Genomic DNA, 18,940 nt, shown 5'->3' with positions numbered 1-18,940 from the left:
GGGCAGTGGGGGGTTAATGCTGCTCCCCCCAAAGCTGCTGTGCCTCCCCTCCTGGAGCAAGATCTGAAATGTGCAGGCAGCTCAGTGAAGCAGAATTTTAATCTGAGATCTGTTTTTCAAGTCTGATTTTAAGATCCCATGCAGGTCAGGGTTGTCTGATTCTTCACAGTTCATTAAGTAGAGAGCAGCTCGTGGTAGAGATTGACTTTTAAAAATGATGGATTTTTATTTATAGCAGAGTTATACTCATTAATTTTAAAGGATGGAAGCATAAAAGCAGGAATGGGTTCATTAAAAAAAAAAAAGTGGCATTGGTAATTTAATTAAATTGGGGGTTTGAGTATCATTACAAAAAATGAAATGTTAGTTCTGGGCTGCTTTTCCACCCGCTTGGATTTGACAGCAGCCCCTGCTCCCAGAACCTGCCTGGGCAGGAAAATTTCCTGGTGGAACCTCCCAGCTCCAGGGGCTTTGGGGGTGGATGGAAATAACGAGTTTGGGGGCAAGAAATGGTGTCAGGAGCTGGGATCTGCCCCTCCTGGTGTGCAGGGAGGGATGGGAGGGCTGGAGCCCCAAAAACTGGGCTTGGGGACACTCTGTGTGTGAGCAGAGATCAGAGGGATGGCTGAGAAACCCAAAACTGGGCTTGGGGACACTCAGGTGTGACCAGAGTCAGAGGGACAGCAAAAAAACCCTGAAAATCCCCAAAACCTGACTTTGGGGCATTCTGTGTGTGACCAGAGCTTGCAGGTGCAGCAGAAATCCCCAAATCTGGGCTTGGGGACACTCAGGTGTGACCAGAGTCAGAGGGACAGCAAAAAAACCCTGAAAATCCCCAAAAACTGAGCTTTGGGGCACTCTGTGTGTGACCAGAGCTTGCAGGTGCAGCAGAAATCCCCAAATCTGGGCTTGGGGACACTCAGGTGTCAGCAGAGCTCAGAGGAACAGCTGAAAAACCCCAAATCTGGGCTTGGGGAACCTCTGTTTGAGCAGTGCTCATGGGAACAGCTGAAAAACACCAAATCTGGGCTTGGGGAATCTCTGTGTGAGCAGAGCTCGTGGGCACAGCACAAAACCCCAAACCTGCCTGAAGAAGCTCAGGAGTGGATCTGAACATGCCATTTACATAAATCCCCTTCCAGGTGATGTTTCAGTGCAGAATTTCCAGGGCTGGGCTCACCACAGACCCAGGTGGTCTCTCTGGGAGCTGGGAACTGCTCCTGTGTGCATTTGGGATTAACCCTTCATTCCCCTCCTGTCAGGGAGGAAGATCCCACTCCCCATCCCAAAGCAGGATTTCCCTCAGCACTGGGGGTTTATGTCCCATTTCCCCATGTGAAAAATGTCATTGTCTCATATTGTCCTAATCTCAATTGTCCAAATTTTTATTACTCTAATTATATTGCAATTTTTATGACCATTTAATTACCATTAAACTTTTAAAATTTTAAGAACAAGTGATTGGCATTTCTCACACCCCAGCTCTGCCTGGGTTTTATCCCTCTCTGTGTGTGCCAGGACATCATTTTCCTTTTCCTCTCCCTCTTTCTCTGGGCAGAGCTGCAGAGCAAAGTGGAAATTCATCCCTGACAAACTCATTTTCCAGCACTGAGTGTGAGCAGGGCCCTCCCCTGCTCCCCCAGCCCTAATGAAAAGGAACCATCGCTGGAGATGCTGCACAAGGGCCTGATTTCAGTTTGATGGACTCATTTTTAGGCCTTGTTGTCTTTGCTTGGGGTTTTTATCAGCCTCTAAAACCATGATTGGAGTTGATCTTTTTTGGAGTGGCTGGTGGAAACCTGGGGGTTTATTTAAATTCCCTGGAAGTGCTGTGCAGAGGCACTGCCTGAGGATTTATTGGCGTTTCAGCTGCAGCTTTCCCATCTTAGATTGGAGTATCCCACATTTCCCCTGATTTTATTGAGCTCTGTTTTGCTTTAAGTAGAGCTGGGTCCAGCTGTGTTTGAGTCTGGTTTGATGCACGTGTGTGAAATCTGGATTAAACACTGGGAATTACAAATCCTGGTGAGCTGAAACATTGGGGGTTTTTTTGCAGGCAATCAGTTTTGCTGGGTTTTGGGTGGATTTAAGGTGTAAAACAAACCTGCTTGTATTGCAGGAACTGCAGCTTGTTGAAAAATGTGATCTTTGGATTTAATCAACTCAAGCTAAATAACCAAGTGCAATCAAATCATATAAAATTGAGAGGGAGAATTCAGTAATTAGGAAGAAATTCCTCCCTGGGAGGGCTGGGATGGATTTTCCAGAGAAGCTGTGGCTACCCCTGGATCCCTGGAAGTGTCCAAAGTGTCCCTGCCCATGGAATGGGGTAAATGAGATGATCCTTAAATTCCTTCCCAACCCAAACCATTCCATGATTTCCAGAGATCAAGCACCCACCACAGCCTGATCCTCAAGTTCCTTCCTGTGGTTCAGAAATTGCTCAGGAAGGAGAGGATCTTGTTGCCTCAGCAGCTTGGGGAGGGATTTGGGGCAGCCTTCAGCTACAGGCTGGACAGCAGGAAAAAGGTTTTTATGGAAAGAGTGATGAAGTTCTGGAATGTTCTGCCCGGGGAGGTGGTGCAGTCACCATCCCTGGGTGTGTTTAACAAAGCCTGGATGTGGCACTGGGTGCCAGGGGTGAGTTGAGGTTTATTCAGGGCTGGGTTGGACTCGATGGTCTTGAAGGTCTCTTCCAACCTGGTGATTCTGAGATTCTGTGATTTTCCTTCTTTATCTGGATGTTTGGTAAAAATTATATTTAAACATTGACTCCAAGGGGCCTGACAAGTTCTGGTACAACCCCAGGTAAGTCTGGAGGCTGCTCAAGTGGATTATTCTGTTTTCAACGATGATTATTCCATTTTTCCTGAGAATTTACCCCAGCCCAGTGACAATTCCCTGTCCCTAACCCAGCCCTGCTTCCGTCAAATGGATTATGCTGTTTTCAATGACAATTATTCCATTTTTCCCGAGGGTTCACCCAGCCCAGTGGCAGCTCCCTGTCCCTAACCCAGCCCTGCTTCCGTCAAATGGATTATGCTGTTTTCAATGACAATTATTCCATTTTTCCCGAGGGTTCACCCAGCCCAGTGGCAGCTCCCTGTCTCTAACAGAACCCTGCTTCCCTCAAATGGATTATTCTCAATTATTCCATTTTTCCTGAGGATTCACCCCAGCCCTGTGACAATTCCCTGTCCCTAACCCAGCCCTGCTTCCCTCAAGTGGATTATTCTGTTTTCAATGACGATTATTCAGTTTTTCCCGAGGATTCACCCAGCCCAGTGGCAGCTCCCTGTCCCTAACCCAGCCCTGCTTCCCTCAATTGGATTATTCTCAATTATTCCATTTTTCCTGAGGCTTTCCCCCAGCCCGGTGACAATTCCGTGTCCCTAACCCAGCCCGGCTTCCCTCAATTGGATTATTCTCGATTATTCCATTTTTCCTGAGGATTCACCCCAGCCCCGTGACAATTCCCTGTCCCTAACCCAGCCCTGTTCCCTTGCAGCCCTGCCCAGCCACACGTGCGGGAACCCGGGGCGGCTGCGGAACGGGGTCCAGCAAGGAACCACCTTCAGCATCGGGGACAGGGTCAGGTACAGCTGCAACCCTGGATTCTTCCTGGAGGGCCACGCCCTGCTCACCTGCCAGGCCAGCTCGGGACAAGGAGCCTCCTGGGATTTCCCTCTCCCCGTCTGCAGAGGTAATGAGATCCCCCTGGAAATGGGGTTTGGGGGGGTTAAAAAGCAGCCCTTAAAAAACAACCCTTAAAAACCAACTCTTACAAACCAACCCTTAAAAAAACCACCCTTAAAAAACAACCTTAAAAAGCAACCCTTAAAAACCAGCCTCTAAAAAACAAACCTCAAAAACCAACCTTTAACAAACAACCTTTAAAAACAACCCTTAAAAAGCAACCCTTAAAAACCAGCCCTTAGAAATCAACCCTTAAAAACCAATCCTTAAAAATTAACTCTTAGAAACCAATCCTTAAAAACCAGCCCTTGAAAATCGGGGTTGTGGTTAATGAGTTTTTAATGGGTTCCTCGAGGCTGTTGGGCTTTGGGGGAATAATGGGAAGGTTGTGAAGGGCTTGGGGTGTTGGGAATGGGGCACAGCTTCTTTAGCTGCAGTTTCTTGGTCCCTGGACAATTAAATTTTAAAAATAAAATGAAGTGGGGGAAAAACCCAATTTTACAGGTGGCAGGACAAGGGGGATGGCTTTAAACTGAAAGAGAGTAGGTTTAGATTAAATATTAGGAGGAAATTCCTCCTTCTGAGGGGCTGGGATTGATTTCCTGGAGAAGCTGTGGCTGCCCCATCCCTGGAAATGTCCAAGGCCAGGTTGGAGCAAGCTGGGATTGTGGAAAGTGTCCCTGCCCATGGAATGAGATGATCCCAACGCTCCTTCCCAGCCCAACCCAATCATGATCCCATGATTATCCAGAAAATCAAGCACCTACCCAAGCCTGCAGTTTTTCCAGCTCAAACACTGGAAATGGGACTGGATTTTCTGCTTCCCAGTGCCAGATTCCCTGTCCCGGGGCACATGCCAGGGTGGTTGTGGTGCTGTGCTGCAGGGAAGGTGGATTTGTGCAGGGCTGGGATGTGCCCTTGCCTTGGGGATGCTGCAGGGGAGGTAAAACAATTTCTACTGAAAACAATTCCCAACTTCCTGCCGGTTGAACTTCAAAATTCCTTTATCAGCCCGGAGAGTGCCTTGCTAATTGTGCTCCCACGGGGGCTGGGGAGTGTGTAAATACACAAATATCTGTGTTGTTCTACCAAAAACATTTGCTGCTGCTCTTGAAGTCTCTTCCCCTCGATTCCTTGTGTACTTCAGCAGAGCATCTCCTATTGATTCCTTTTATTGACTCTGCCTGTGCAATCAATCAGCCCCTGGGCCGTGGAGCTGGGGCTTCAAGTGAGCAAATGTTGGTTGCTTGGGATGTTTTTAATGCTCCTTTGGATGGGTTACAAGGCACAGAGATGTTGTGCCTCTCAGTGGGGTTTTTTTGGGGCATTTCCCTGCTGGTTTGGGGCCAGGAGTGTTTGATGGGAGGGCTCAGAGTGATTTGAGAGAGGGCTGCTTATCCCTGATGTTTTTTTTATGATCAATTGCAATGCTTTTCTCCAAATTAAGATGGTCTTTGTCACTTCTATAACACTTTTTAAATTTAATTTTATTTTTTGAGTTTCATTGGAGGTGAAAATACTCACAGAATCAAGGGATGGAGAATCACTGACTCCAGCTCCTGACCCTGCACAGACACCCCAAAATCCCACCTTGAGAGTGGTGTCCAAACATTCCTGGAGCTCTGGCAGCCTTGGGAATGTTCCCATTCCCTGGGAAGCCTGGCCAGTGCCCAGCACCCTCTGGGGGAAGAACCCTGCCCTAAATCCATCCCAATATTCCATCAGGAGGAGCTGCAGCCCCTCTGAGCTCTGCCCTCAGCCTCCTCCTCTCCAGCTGAGCACCCCAAGTGCCCTCAGCTGCCCCTCCAGCCCCTTCACCATTCCTGGCCCTCCTCTGGACCCTCTAAAAGGTGAAATTCCACTGAAATTCCCTGAAATTCCCTGAAATTCCACTGAAATTCCCTGAAATTCCCTGAAATTCCACTGAAATTCCCTGAAATTCCCTGAAATTCCACTGAAATTCCCTGAAATTCCCTGAAATTCCACTGAAATTCCCTGAAATTCCACCTTGAGAACGGCCAAAGCAACACCTTGGTAGGACAAGAGGAAATTCCCTGCTGGAAGGAGCAGTTCCCTCTGCTCTGACAGCATTTCCCAGAGTCTTCTCCTTGCCCAGCTTCATTCAGCATTTGTGGAGGAAACCCCAGGGAGGGAGGGATTAATCCTGACCCCAGCTGGTGCTGGAGCTGAGGGTTGGCATCATTTCCATTGCTGAGATCCCCTCTCCAGCTGGAGGAAAAGCCCAGCTTTGCATTTCCACCCTGAAGTGCCAAACTCGTGTTTGATTTCAACGCTGTCCTTCAGTCTGGAGTCCAGCACTGGGGCTGGTGGCACCTGAGCTGCTCCAGGGAGGAGGAAGATCCAGGGAATGGCTCCAAAGGCAGCACAAAATGTGCTTTTCAGCTGCTCTGGTGGAGCTGTGCCTGCGGCTGAATTTGCATCCCTCTACATGTTTGATTCCTTGTGAAGGCTGAGTTAGAACAGAGGCTGGACAGAGTTAAAGAATAAAGCAGGGATTTATTAAAAGGATCTCCTCAATGGATCCACCGTGGGCAGCACAAGAGCCCAGCCAGGGCTACACCCAAGATGAACCAAAATGGTCCCAAAAATGGATGACTGGTCATAAGGTCTCTCACTTTTATAAGTTCTGCTCCATTTGTATATTGGAGTTCATTGCCCAATTACAGCTTTAGGTTATGAAGTCCCATCCCTCTTGTTTTTCTCTCTTCAGCCCACGTTGTTTGTGCTCTTGGGCCTGAGATTTGGGTGGTTCTCCTTGGTCCCCAGCTGGAGCAGGAATTGTTTTGTCTCCCTGCTCTGTGCTGAGAGCTCATCATCCCCTGATATGAAGCTCAGAAATGCACACTAAAGCAGCACAGAACCTGAAAAACACAAAACCTAAAACCTGAGGCAGCACCTCCATCCTTAAGAGTGGCAGTGACCCTCCCTGCCCCAAGCTCTGGGGTTTGCCTGGGACTTTGGGCTGGACTTTGGGCACCCCAGGGCTCACCCCTCGCCTCTGTTGCAGCCGACGACGCGTGCGGAGGGACCCTGCGGGGCCAGAGCGGGATCATCTCCAGCCCTCACTTCCCCCTGGAGTATGGCAACAATGCAGACTGCACCTGGACCATCCTGGCCGAGCCTGGGGACACCATTGCCCTGGTTTTCATGGATTTTCAGCTGGAGGATGGATATGATGTCCTGGAAGTTGCTGGCACGGAGGGATCCTCGCTCTGGTAGGTTCCCGCTGTGTTCATTCCTTGTAGGGGACTCGTGGTCTGTGTGGGCAGAGCCAAATTCACAGGGTGCTCAGAGGGAGCAGTTTGGACCTGAAGGAGGAGAAATTGCCAGTTATTCCCCGTGGTTTCCTTCTGGAACTTGGGATTTGCTTGGCAAACTCTGCAGTGAGCATTGGCTGCTCTGAGTCCTGCTGTCTGCAATGAGAGTCGTGGTGTGGATGGGTAGAAGAAGAAAGATTGAAAAAAAAACCCAAACAAAATCACCCAACCTCTGAGAACCCCTCAAGCCCTGCCACACTCAAGCCTTGGTTTTGTTAAATGTTCTGATGATTGCTAAACCCATTGGTGTTGAGGAACTTGTGGAAATGTTTCACCAGATCCAGTTGTCCCTGGGACAGGAGACAGAATTCCAACCCTCCCTCATCCCAGCGGGCTGCCTGGAAAGTGCTCTCAGAAATATTGCTTTGATCTGGGGTAAAAGCCAATATTTTCAATATTGAGAAGGCACCCCAGTGCTCTGAAGGCAGGAGAAATAAGGAACTGCAGGGGGAATTTGATGTGTTCCTCCTGTTGGTTTTATAGCAAAGGACACAGTGATCAACTGCACCCTGCAAATGGTTAAAAGTCCTGACTGGCAGCAAGTGGAAGGTCCTGGAAGTTGAATTTAAACCCAACATCCCTCTGGAAGGGAAGAATGAAGCTTTTGAAATAATCAGGTGTTGCCTGGGATTATCAGCAGCGAGTTAAATTGTGATTATTTGTGAGGATCCTGTTGCAAATCCCATTTATTTGAGTGATTTATCCTGGCTGGCAATTCTGAGGGAGCAGGATTGGAGTGTTTAGGCTGTATTGATGGGAGGGAAGTTGCCATTTACCACGTCCCAATTGTTTACTGTTCTCAGGCCCCCTTGGAAAATTAGATGTTGCTGTTTGATGAAAAAAAGCCCGGGCTGGTTTTATTAGAATGCATTAATATTTTAGGGCACTGTTGGTTCGTAGGCACTCAGCTGTGCTGGCTGGGAAGATGGATGGAGCTGGTTAAAAAACATTATTCAGCCTGGAGGTGTTGCCAAAGCAGAGCTGTGTCTTGTCATGTCAAAAATAAAACAAAGCCTGGCAGAGGGAACCTGCTGGGAAAAAAAATAAAATAAAATTAATAAACTCCTTGTAAACACAGCAGGGAAAAAAACTTTAAATTGTGGGGAATGTAAGCCCGGCTTTGAGCTGAGCCTGCAGTGCACACACAGTCCTTAAAACTGAGATTAAAGCCTGGTTTAAGTTTTACAGGCGTCACTCTGGGGCTCGTTGGAGGGAAAAATGATGGATTTGCATCCCTGCTCCCCCTCCAGGTGTGCATGTGCTGCATCCCTGGGGCTGCCTTTCCTCCCAGCACATTCCCTGGATGAGCTCAGCCCTTTTTGGGATCCCCTGGCCCCAGCAGCAGGAATTCCCCCCGGCAGAAGCTGTTCCTGCTTTGTGTGGTGCATCCCTGAATTTCCCATCCCTGAAATTCCCATCCCTGAAATTCACATCCCTGAATTCTACATCCCTGAATTTCCCATCCCCGAATTCCACATCCACAAATTTCACATCCACAAATTTCACATCCCTGAATTTCCCATCCTCGAAATTCACATCCCTGCACTTCACATCCCTAAATTTCACATCCCCAAATTCCACATCCCCCAAATTTCACATCCCTGAATTCCACATCCACAGATTTCCCATCCCTGAATTCCACATCCCTGAATTTCACATCCCCTGAATTTCCCATCCACACGAGCCAGCCCCAGCCCATTCCAGGGCATCTCCTGAATTTCCCATCCACACGAGCCAGCCCCAGCCCCAGCCCATTCCAGGGCATCTAATTTCTCATTCCTGAAGGAAACTTTGCAGCCCCACAAGTGGAATTGCAAAGAAGTCTTGTTTAGAATTTCATCTCTCCGAGCCGGCCCAGTAATTAAATTCAGATGAGTCAGTTCTCAATAATTTTTGCCCGTAGGGGGAAAAAACCTGGTGCTCCTATCTCATCTTTAACCATGCTGATGTGATTCAGCAGGAAAAGAGAGCTCAAGCCCCTTTTTCCCCCTTCTGCCTATGAAAAAACTGATTTTAATTATTGGTAATAGGGCAGAGAGACTTGCAGCCAATTCTCTTGAAGCCTCTCGCAGCTGAATATTTCAAATATTTCATTTTCTGAGCATTCTGAGTAATTTTAGTCATGGCCAGGGCTGGGCACAAATAAACAAAATTCAATTTCATCAGGAAGATAATTCCTGTGTGTTTCCAAGCTAGGGACTGGCACCTAATGATGATATTTATGAGCCCATTAACTCAGCACTTCAAGTAACCTTGACTTGACCTGCTCTTAGAAAAACCTGCATTACCATTCACCCTCCCAGCTTTAAAAATGGATTTTTTTTTGGTTTTTTTTTTTTTTTTTATGAGCCAGCTTGCTTTAAGTGCCTTCTCATTGATCCCACAGCCTGGAGAATCCTGAGCTGGGTTTCCTTTGCTCCCCAACCTGTTGGATGTGAATCCTGCAGGAAGAATTCCAAGGGAGCTGTTTGAGACAGATTAATAAAATCACTTTTACAGCTCTTTCAGCTGCTCCCACAGCTCTGCCAGGGGACCTTGGGCCCAGATTGCCTTGGGAGGTGAGAAATAAAATCCTGTCGAGCTGAGCAGGGAGCAAGAGGGGGAAGGAGCAGGGTGGGATGAGCCTGTGGGATCAGGAAGGGCCAGGTGGGGTCTCCATGCTGGGAGGTGGAATGGGAAGCACGGCAGGAGATGCCCTGTTCTCCTTTGGGCCATCCAGGTGTGACCCTGCCCTGTCCCCAGGGTGTGCAATGCACCTGATCCCGTGGGAACAGAGGATCTTGGAGATCCCTTCCAGTCCAGTCCACTCTGGGCTTCTCTGGCATCCTCACCCCCAGACTTCTTCTTCTTCTCTTCCATCCTTGGGGTTCCTTTCCCTTCTCTTGTCCCTGGGAGATCTGGCAGCATCAGTGCAATTCCTCCCTCGAAATCCTGGAAAAGAAGAAAATCCCCCAGAGCAGCTCAGGTCCTCCCAGGGCTTTGTGTCAGGACCTGCTGGAGCTGGGAATTCCCAGTGCTGAGGCTGTTGGGAATTGCTGCTGATTGTTCCTGGTTTGTGGCACCTGCTCAGAGCCCCACACCCCAAAACCTGAGCACCCAGAACACCCCAAAATGTGTCTCTGATCTGTCTGGGATGTTCTGGAGCTTCAGGAGATGTTTCTGATTGGAAAATTTAGGTGGCAAATTTACTTTTAGGATGAAATTTACTTTTAGCTTCAATAATGAGGCTTTCCAGATCTTTTCTATCCATGGTGTGTTTTTTTGGCTGGGTGGGAGGGACTGGGATTTTCACTGGGAATTGTGCTGCTGTTGCTGCTTTATCCTGGTGTCGTGGGCTTCAGATCACAAAATGCTCTGAGCCTTTTTGGGTTTATTTTAGGAAAGTTGCATCAGCTGTCACATTGCCCCAATGCCTCCCACTCCTTGAGCCTTCCCTTGTCATTCCCCCTGGGATCCAGTTTCTCCTCCTTGGTTTTCTGTTGATAGTCCCATGCTGAGGGAATGTGGTGGGAGAAGCAAGGCTGCAAGTGAGGAACGGCCAAATCCAGGGAGTTTATTCCTGTCTGAGTTCAGTTCCTCCCCCTCAGTGCCTCGTCTTCCTTTTGCCTCTCCAACCTTGGCGCTGCATTTTCCTCCCTTGCACAAAATCTTTTCTTCTCCTCTGGTTTTTTTCACTTCATTTCTGTAGAATTCCTTTTGGCTTCACCCCGTGATTCCCTGGAAAAGGAACCTGCCCCAACACGTGCATGTGAATCATTGCACTCACTTCCAGCACTGCTGTGCCAGATGTGAAGGCAACACAGGCTCCAGATGATGGGCAGTGGGTGAAAACAAAAGTGCCCGTGCACCAGGTGAGCCTGGGAGAACCAAGAACCTTGGAATTCCAGGTTCCTCTGGTTGATTTTAGGGTTTTTTTTCCTGGAGCTGAGCTCAGGGGAACCCTTGAGGCCAACAGCCCTTCCTGGAGGAGCATTTCTGAAATTCTCTTCTTTCCTGAGACCCCTTGGATCCATCAGCCCTTCCTGGAGGAGAATTTCTGAAATTCTCTTCTTTCCTGAGACCCCTTGGAGCCATCAGCCCTTCCTGGAGGAGCATTTCTGAAATTCTCTCCTTTCCTGAGACCCCTTGGATCCATCAGCCCTTTCTGGAGCAGCATTCCTGAAATTCCCTCATTTCCATGTTCTCTGATTTCCCTATTTGGGAAGACTTTGGGGGAAGGTATTTGCAGGAGCCATCAGCATTTCAGCAGCTCCTCTCAACTTCCTTTTCCCATCCCTACGTGCAGCTGACCCTTCCCTCCCCAGCACCTGAATCTGTCTCCTAAGTGGTTCCCAAAAGTCATTAAAGCTCTGGGATGCTCCGAGATTCCGTCATCCCGTCCCCTCTCTCTGCACACACCTTGTGCTCTCAGAGCTGCAGGTCCTGGAGGTCACAGCTTCACATGGAGCTGCTGATGGGGTGGTGAAAAGCTCCTCAGTGTGAGCTCCTAATGAACCAACCCCTTCTCTTTATATCAAAGCAGCTTCTGATCCCGCCGTGGTGGCCTCGGAGCTTTCAGCTCCCGGTTTTCATCTCGGAGCTGCCTGTGAAGTCCGTGCAAGGGCTCTGGCTCCAGAGGCAGGATTTTGTGCTTTGGGATGTGTTCCTGCTCCCTGTGCAGCTTTCTACAGGATCCTATAGGCTTTCCCAGAGGATGGTCCCTCTCTCTGCCCCCTGTGCCTCCCCAGCAGCTGCTGTTCCTCGCAGGGATTCTGAAAAGCAGATTGCTTCCCAATGATTCTCATCTCACACTTGCCACTCTCTGGCAGAAATTTTCCAAGCTCTAATTGATTTTATTTGCGAGTTGACAAGAATTATCCTGCCCTGGGCGTGCATGAGGCTGGAGCTGGGAAGGTTTTTGTGTGCCTTGAAAGAAATTCTTTCATCACCACTTAAAACCCAGAAAAATGGGGAAAGTTTCCTTTCCCTGTGCAATGATTGGAGCTTCCTTATTTTACAAGAACTCCTGGATGCTTTATCTGTAATTTTCAGATGTTTTTCTTCCATAGGATGTGTTTTCCATAGGACTGGGAAATGTGGATGAAGTGGCTTTTGAAATGTCAGTTACATCTTCTTTGGAATCTGCAAAATTGACTTCCTTATTTAATTCCATCGTTTTTCTTCCCGAGCATTTATGTGCTTTTAATTGGAAACGAATCCCACAAAGGCTTCAAACTCCTAAAACTTTGTTTTAGTGGGAAATGGTCATCTGGCAAGATCTCCTTTTCTCCTGGAAGGTTCATTCCCTGCAGAGAACATTCTGGAGAAGCTGGAACCAGAGCACTTCCAGTTCCTAGGAGGTGGTGAGGAAATTCCAACCTTTGGAATTCCTGCATTCCAGGCCTTATTTGAACATGGATTTCCTCTGTGAAAAGCAGGAAATTGTTGGTCAGGGAGCTGTTTCTCCCTGCTGGAGCTCTGGAATGCAGGAGGCAGAGCTGATGGCTTCCCAAGGGAATTCCAACCATCCCTGAGCATCCTCGGTGCTGGTGACAAGTTCAAGGATTGGGAATGCTTTGGACAGAGAGGTTTGTGCTCACACGCTGTCCCAGAGCTCCTGGCACTGCAGAATTAGTTGGGAATGCTGGAAGGAAGGGGAAGGAGGGATTTGGAGGAGTTCCACAGCTGGTGGATATTCCTGGAGGGAAGGGAAGGTTTCAGCTCCTGCCCCAGGTCGTGGCTGAACGTGGAGCAGCAGCACTCACTTCTCCCTGCTCCTGGTTGCCATTCCTCCTTCTGGGAATCATCTGCTTCCCAAATCCTGCCCTGGGACATGGCAGGGACAGACAAACCCCTGGGACAAGGCCCCATGACTTCTCCCCTTCAATCCAATCAAACAGGATCACATCCCATCCCACTCTCCCCCCAAAGTTACTTTTCCATGCATTAACATGATGAATTCCATTTGCTGCACAGTGTAAAGCTTTTAATGAATATTCAGATTGGGAAGGAGATGCTTTTAGGCTGAAAAGTGACCCTGATAATGGTTTAATTGCCTTTTTTATCCCAATTTGTCCCTTCTTTGTTGTTTGGTCAACTCAGGGGCAAAGATCCCCACAGAAGGGTCACTGTTGTGTGAGCCTGAATCCCAAGGGATGAAGGGCAGGGAAGCCTGTGACAGTGGAGGGGGAAAAAAATCCCTGAAGGTCATTAATTCATTCTTATTTGTTTTTGGTGTTTGTCCTGCAAACACATGTTGGAAGAGTAAAAAAAAAAACCAAACAAAAAAAAAAAAAAAAAAAAAAAAAAAAAAAAAAAAAAAAACAAACAAAAAAAAAACAACCAAAACCAAAACAAAATAAAACAAACAAAAAACCCCAAACAACAGGTTTTTGCAAGGAAAAAAAAAAAAAAAAAAAAAAAAAAAAAAAAAACAACCAAAACCAAACAACAGGTTTTTGCAAGGAGCCTCAATAGCTGTAATCTAAAAAGAGGTTTTTTTGAGACTGAGTCTGACATGCCTGGCTGGAAGCTGAGAAAAATATTGGAGCCTCCTTCAGGATGTGACCCAAAATATAGACTGTAAAGCAGTGAATAATACCCAGATTTGGCAGGGGAAGGAAGCTTTAAGTAAGTGCAGATGATGTTTGGGGTTGTAAAAAGTCGGATATTTGGAATTCTCTTTAAAACACTGTCACAGCAGAACACTGATTCCTCCCAGCTAAAGCAAGGATTTGGACAAACGTTGGTGGGGAAGATCAGTGCCTTCACTCCGAGCTGTTCCAGGAGCTGTCTGTGCCTTTTTTTTCATGTTCAGACACCAATTCCTGTCATTTTCACGCCGTTGGGCTGAGCTGTGCCTGTGCAGGGAGGTCTCTCCTTGCACAGGAATCCAGGGAGCTGCGTTTTGGTGTCAGGATGTGTCTGCCAGAGCTGATAACACTCGTGTTCTACACCCTCCCTTATCTGCAGCTTCAAAGGGAGCAGCGCAGACACCTCGGATGCTTTCAAAGGCCTCTCCCTGCTGGGCTTTCTCCAGGCCCCACTCAGGGATGTTTTTCTGCTATTTACAAGTTGTTTCAAGGATGGAATCACTTTGTTTTCAGACGTCAGCTGCCTCACAAAATGTGGTTTAAATGCTCTTTGCCTGCTGGCTTTTGCCTGGCTGGGTTTGCTGCAGCTGCTCCCCGGATCCCAGCACGTGTCCCTTCCCTGGGCTCGCTTTCCATCACTCCCTGGAGCTGGGAATCACCACTGATGGATCCATTCCGTGCTGAATTCATCCCTCTGCCTTTAAAATGATGTTTTAGGGGATGTCTGGGCCTCAGGGGAGGAAAAGATCAGCGTTTCAAAGAGTAGGGAAACACCAACGTGTCTTGGTGCAATTCCTCTTGAGAGGGCAGAGGAAACAAAGTGTGGCCACAGCGTGGAAAAAACGAAGTTAGCAATTGGAGTTGTGTTTCCAGAGCTGGGATTTGTTAGTCTTGATGTGTTCTCAGAGCTGGGCTGCTGTGTCTGTTATTCCTGGTCTGTTTTCAGAGCTGGGCTGTTGTATCTGTCATTCCTAGTGTGTTTTTACACTACTGTGTTGTATTTATTCATTGACATCTCCATTAATATCTGGCATCTCTATGTCCTGACTCATCTGGAGTACAACCCCATATCTATTATTTAGAATTCAGCCAAACTTCTCCATTCTACCAGCTCTAGTCCAGGCCTGGGGGCCTCTTGTACTCAAGTACCAACCCTGCAGTTAATGTGGCAAAAATTAACCCTTTTTCCTCTTGTTTGCTTTGCTGCTGCTGCTTTAGAAGCTGAAGATGCCCTGGCAGGGGTCAGTGGATGAGGAGGGAAGTGCAGAGTCTGTTTTCCAGTCTGGATCCAGGGTTCACCTGGGAGCTGCTGGATCCCTGGAGGGAGGGGGAACTGCTTTAATTTCAGTTTGGGGTTGGTCACTGCAGCCTCCCCTCAGCAGGGTCAGACCTGAGGGGTGAAACCCAACTGAGCATCCTCAGGACAGGGGAAGGTTTTCCTTTCCAGGGCTTGATGTTTCCTTAAGGAATTGGTCCAAAAGCTGGCTCTGGGAATGGCTGTCAGCAGGAACAGGTGGGATTTCTGTGATAATCATGAATTTCACAGGCTTCCAAATCCAGTGTTTGCCTGCCTGCCCTGGGAGCTGCCACCACTGCTGGCTCTTGGCACGGGGACATTTGTGTGCCCCAGACAAAGCTGCTCCATCAGCTGTTCAAAGCAGGCACTTCAGTGAGATCTGAGCTCAGATCAGGCTGCCCAGAGCCCAGATGGAGGCAGATCCTGAGCTGGGTTTTGCTCCTTGGCACAGTTCTGTTCTGTCCTGGCAGGTTGGGATCTCTTCAGCTCCTGCTGGGCTTGGCTGTGACACTTTTGGCTGTTTCACTGTGGGCTGATTTTGGCCTCCCAGGGACCTTTCTGGTGGCTGGGTTTGGAGTGGGGATCAGGAAGATGCCCAGGACATCAGTAAATATTGGAGGATTAGGAATAAACAAAGTGCTGTTGGCAATTCATGTCCATGGATTGCTTTACTGGCTGGAATTCCCACAGAATCGTGGAGGGGTTTGGGTTGGAAGGGACCTTAAATCCCATCCCATTCCATGCCCTGCCATGGCAGGGACACCTCCCACTGTCCCAGGCTGCTCCAAGCCCTGTCCAGCCTGGCCTTGGGCACTGCCAGGGATCCAGGGGCAGCCACAGCTGCTCTGGGAAACCTTTTCCAGCCCCTCCCCACCTCACAGGGAGGAATTCCTTCCCAGTGTCCCTTCCTGAATTCTTTTCTCCATCTGTAAAAGAGGAGGATGTGTAGAGTTCTGGGATGCCAGAAGGGTTTGGGTTGGAAGGGAGCTCCAAGCCCATCCATTCCCATCCCACCCAACCCTTCCACTATCCCAGGATGCTCCCAGCCCCATCCAGCCTGGCTTGGGACACTTCCAGGGCTGGAACATCCACAGCTTCTCTGGAAAATGCAATAAATTGTAAAAAAAACCTAAAAACACCATCAGCCCTCCCTGTTCTTTTAAAACAATCCCGTTCCTTTGATAATTCCCAATTGGAGCACAGGGGGAATACCCATCTCTTCCTGCTCTCCTTTGTCCCTTTGTCTTTCTTCCACTCTTTCTGAATTAATTTTATAATCATCTTTTAAATGATGGAGCAGCTCAAATTAGCTCTTTTAGCCAGAATTACCTGCATTAAAGATCTCCCTTAAAAAAAGAAAAGCATAAAGGTAATTAATAGCTTCAATTATTGTAATGTGGCTTAGCTTGTGCTTTTCTCTTGGAAAAACCTGGTTTTGATAAGTCAGCTGTTCTTAAAAGGGGAGAAAAAATAACAGAAGTGCTTCAGGCTGGAAGCTGGCAGGAAGGAATTTGGAAATCAGGTTGTTCCCTGTGTAATGTCAGAGAATAAATTACCCCCATTGATCCTGGAGCAGTGCCCTGTGCTCCAAACAGCCCTGTGGGAAGGGGAGCGTTCACAGAGGATTTGGGGGTTTTTGCCCAGTCACAGAAGCTTTGTGTAAGTTTAAAATCCAAAGGATATTTGTTCAAAGCCACACTGGAATTTCTGGAGCCTGGAAGCAAATCAAAGGCAAGGGGAAACCAAAGGGAAATCTTGAAAGAGATTTCAGAGCTGCTCTGTGATGGGTGAGGGGGAGGCTGGAGATGGCAAAGCTGATTTGGGAGAGAGGGGCAGGGCTGGGCTGCTGGGACAGGGACGGGGCCAGGAGCTGCTCCCAGGGATGGACAGGGGGGCACTGGGGATGCTCGGGGTCTCTGCTGCTCCTCTGGGTTTCCTGCTGCTGGGCAGGGGGTGCTGTGCCCAGGTGGGTGCTGGGCAGGACGTGCTGTGCCCAGGTGAGATCCTGTATGTGGGTGGGTGCTATGCCCACGTGGGTGCTGTGCCCAGGTGGATGCTGTGCCAGAAGTTTCCTGTGCCCAGGTGGATCCTGGATCTAGGTAGGGGCTGTGCCCTGATAGATTCTGTGTCCTGTGCCCAGGTGGATCCTGTATGTAGGTGGGGGCTGTGCCCAGGTGTGTCCTGTGCCCAGGTGGGTGCTGTGCCCAGGTGGGTGCTGTGCCCACGTGGGTGCTGTGCCAGAAGTTTCCTGTGCCCAGGTGGATCCTGGATCTAGGTGGGGGCTGTGCCCAGGTAGATTCTGTGTCCTGTGCCCAGGTGTGTCCTGTGCCCATGGATGCTGTGCCCAGGTGGATACTCTATGTAGGTGGGTGCTGTGGCCAGGTGGATGCTGTGCCAGGAGTTTCCTGTGCCCAGGTGGATCCTGGATCTAGGTGGGGGCTGTGCCCAGGTAGATTCTGTGTCCTGTGCCCAGGTGTGTGCTGTGCCCGGGTGGGTGCTGGGGCAGGTAGATTCTCTATCCAGGTGTGTTCTGTGCCCAGGTGTGTCCTGTATTCAGTGGGAGCTGTGTCCTATGCCCAGGTGGATTCTGTGCCCTGTGCCCAGGCAGATTTGGCCAGGTGGATGCTGTGCCAGGAGTTTCCTGTGCCCAGGTGGATCTAGGTGGGGGCTGTGCCCCCGTGGGTGCTGTGCCCATGGATGCTGTGCCCAGGTGGGTGCTGTATGTAGGTGGGTGCTGTGCCCAGGTGGGTACGGCTTTTAGGTGGGTGCTGGCCAGGTGGGTGCTGCTCTTAGGTGGGTGCTGTGCCCAGGTGGATGCTGTGCCAGAAGTTTCCTGTGCCCAGGTGGATCCTGGATCTAGGTGGGGGCTGTGCCCAGGTAGATTCTATGTCCTGTGCCAGCTGGGAGCTGTGTCCTGTGCCCAGGTAGATTCTGTGTCCTGTGCCCAGGTAAATTCTGTGCCCTGTGCTCAGATAGATTCTGTGTCCTGTACCCAGGTGGGTGCTGGGTGCTGTGCCCAGGTAGATTCTGTGTCCTGTGCCCAGGTGTGTTCTGTGCCCAGGTAAATTCTGTGCCCTGTGCTCAGATAGATTCTGTGTCCTGTACCCAGGTGGGTGCTGGGTGCTGTGCCCAGGTAGATTCTGTGTCCTGTGCCCAGGTGTGTTCTGTGCCCTGTGCCCAGGTGGGTGCCCACACCTGCTGGTGGTGCTGCCAGTTCTGCTGTCCCAGTGCAAACTGGAACATTCCCAGTGAAACCTCCCCGGGCTCTGCATTTCCCTGCTCATCAGCAGTGCCTGGATGCCCATTCCAGCCCAGCTCTGGCATTTGGGAATGTGCCCTGGTTCCCTGGGTGAGAGCTGGGCTTGGGAAGGGGCTCCTGATCTAGGGCGTCCCCCTGCTCCCCCCTCTCTCCCATTTGCTTGATTTGCACAAGCTGAGGATAAATCTGCTGCTCTTCTGAAACTCTGATATTTCACCCTCTGATTTCACTCTCGTCTCCAGTTGAAGAGAGAAAAAGCTCCTGAGTCTGATGGCTGCACTTGATCATCTTAAAAGTCTTTTCCAGCCTTAACAATTCCGTGATCTGTATTGCCACATTCCCTCAAAAACCCATTTGAAAGCAGAAATGTTGAAGCAGGAGGGGCTGTGCTCAATATCTGCCCCCCCAGAAACTCAAAAGCAGAACGATCTGAGTGACTGGCATTTAGAACATTCTGTCATTGATTATTTTTTCTCTCAGGCTTTTAAGGAACTATAGATTTTTAGCCTGAAATTAATATATCGGAATTTTTGTGGGCAGAATAAAACCCTCATTAAATTTTGCAATGCATCAAACAGCTTGCAATTAAAATTCATTTTGAAGCGAGTTAGCAGAAGTTTTGTTAATGTTTAACATCTTTATGGGTGTCATTCTTTGTAAATTTGGACTAATTGAGTCCAAAGGGACAAACTCACGGATTCTGCATTTGCTGTGGATGCCAGGCCTTGCTTTGCTTTTGGCATTTTTCCCCTTCCTTTATGCAAGTTCTGATTTTAGC

General features: G+C 48.9%; 1 protein-coding gene across 1 annotated transcript in view; it reads left to right on the top strand.

The window, feature by feature from the left end:
- The window catches only part of CSMD2 (CUB and Sushi multiple domains 2), a 244,171-nt gene that overhangs the window by 61,995 nt on the left and 163,236 nt on the right, over positions 1-18,940 (top strand). The window contains exons 4-5 of the mRNA XM_041417597.1: positions 3,509-3,703; positions 6,725-6,932. Coding sequence (XP_041273531.1) covers positions 3,509-3,703; positions 6,725-6,932 — 403 coding nt within the window. The remainder of the gene's footprint in view (positions 1-3,508; positions 3,704-6,724; positions 6,933-18,940) is intronic.

Source organism: Onychostruthus taczanowskii, unplaced genomic scaffold (genome assembly GCF_017590055.1).
Source record: "Onychostruthus taczanowskii isolate IOZ18803 unplaced genomic scaffold, ASM1759005v1 scaffold56, whole genome shotgun sequence".
In the NCBI taxonomy this organism is placed as follows: Eukaryota; Metazoa; Chordata; class Aves; order Passeriformes; family Passeridae; genus Onychostruthus; species Onychostruthus taczanowskii.
Note: the sequence above shows the minus strand (reverse complement) of the source record. Positions and strands in the feature narration are given on the sequence as shown.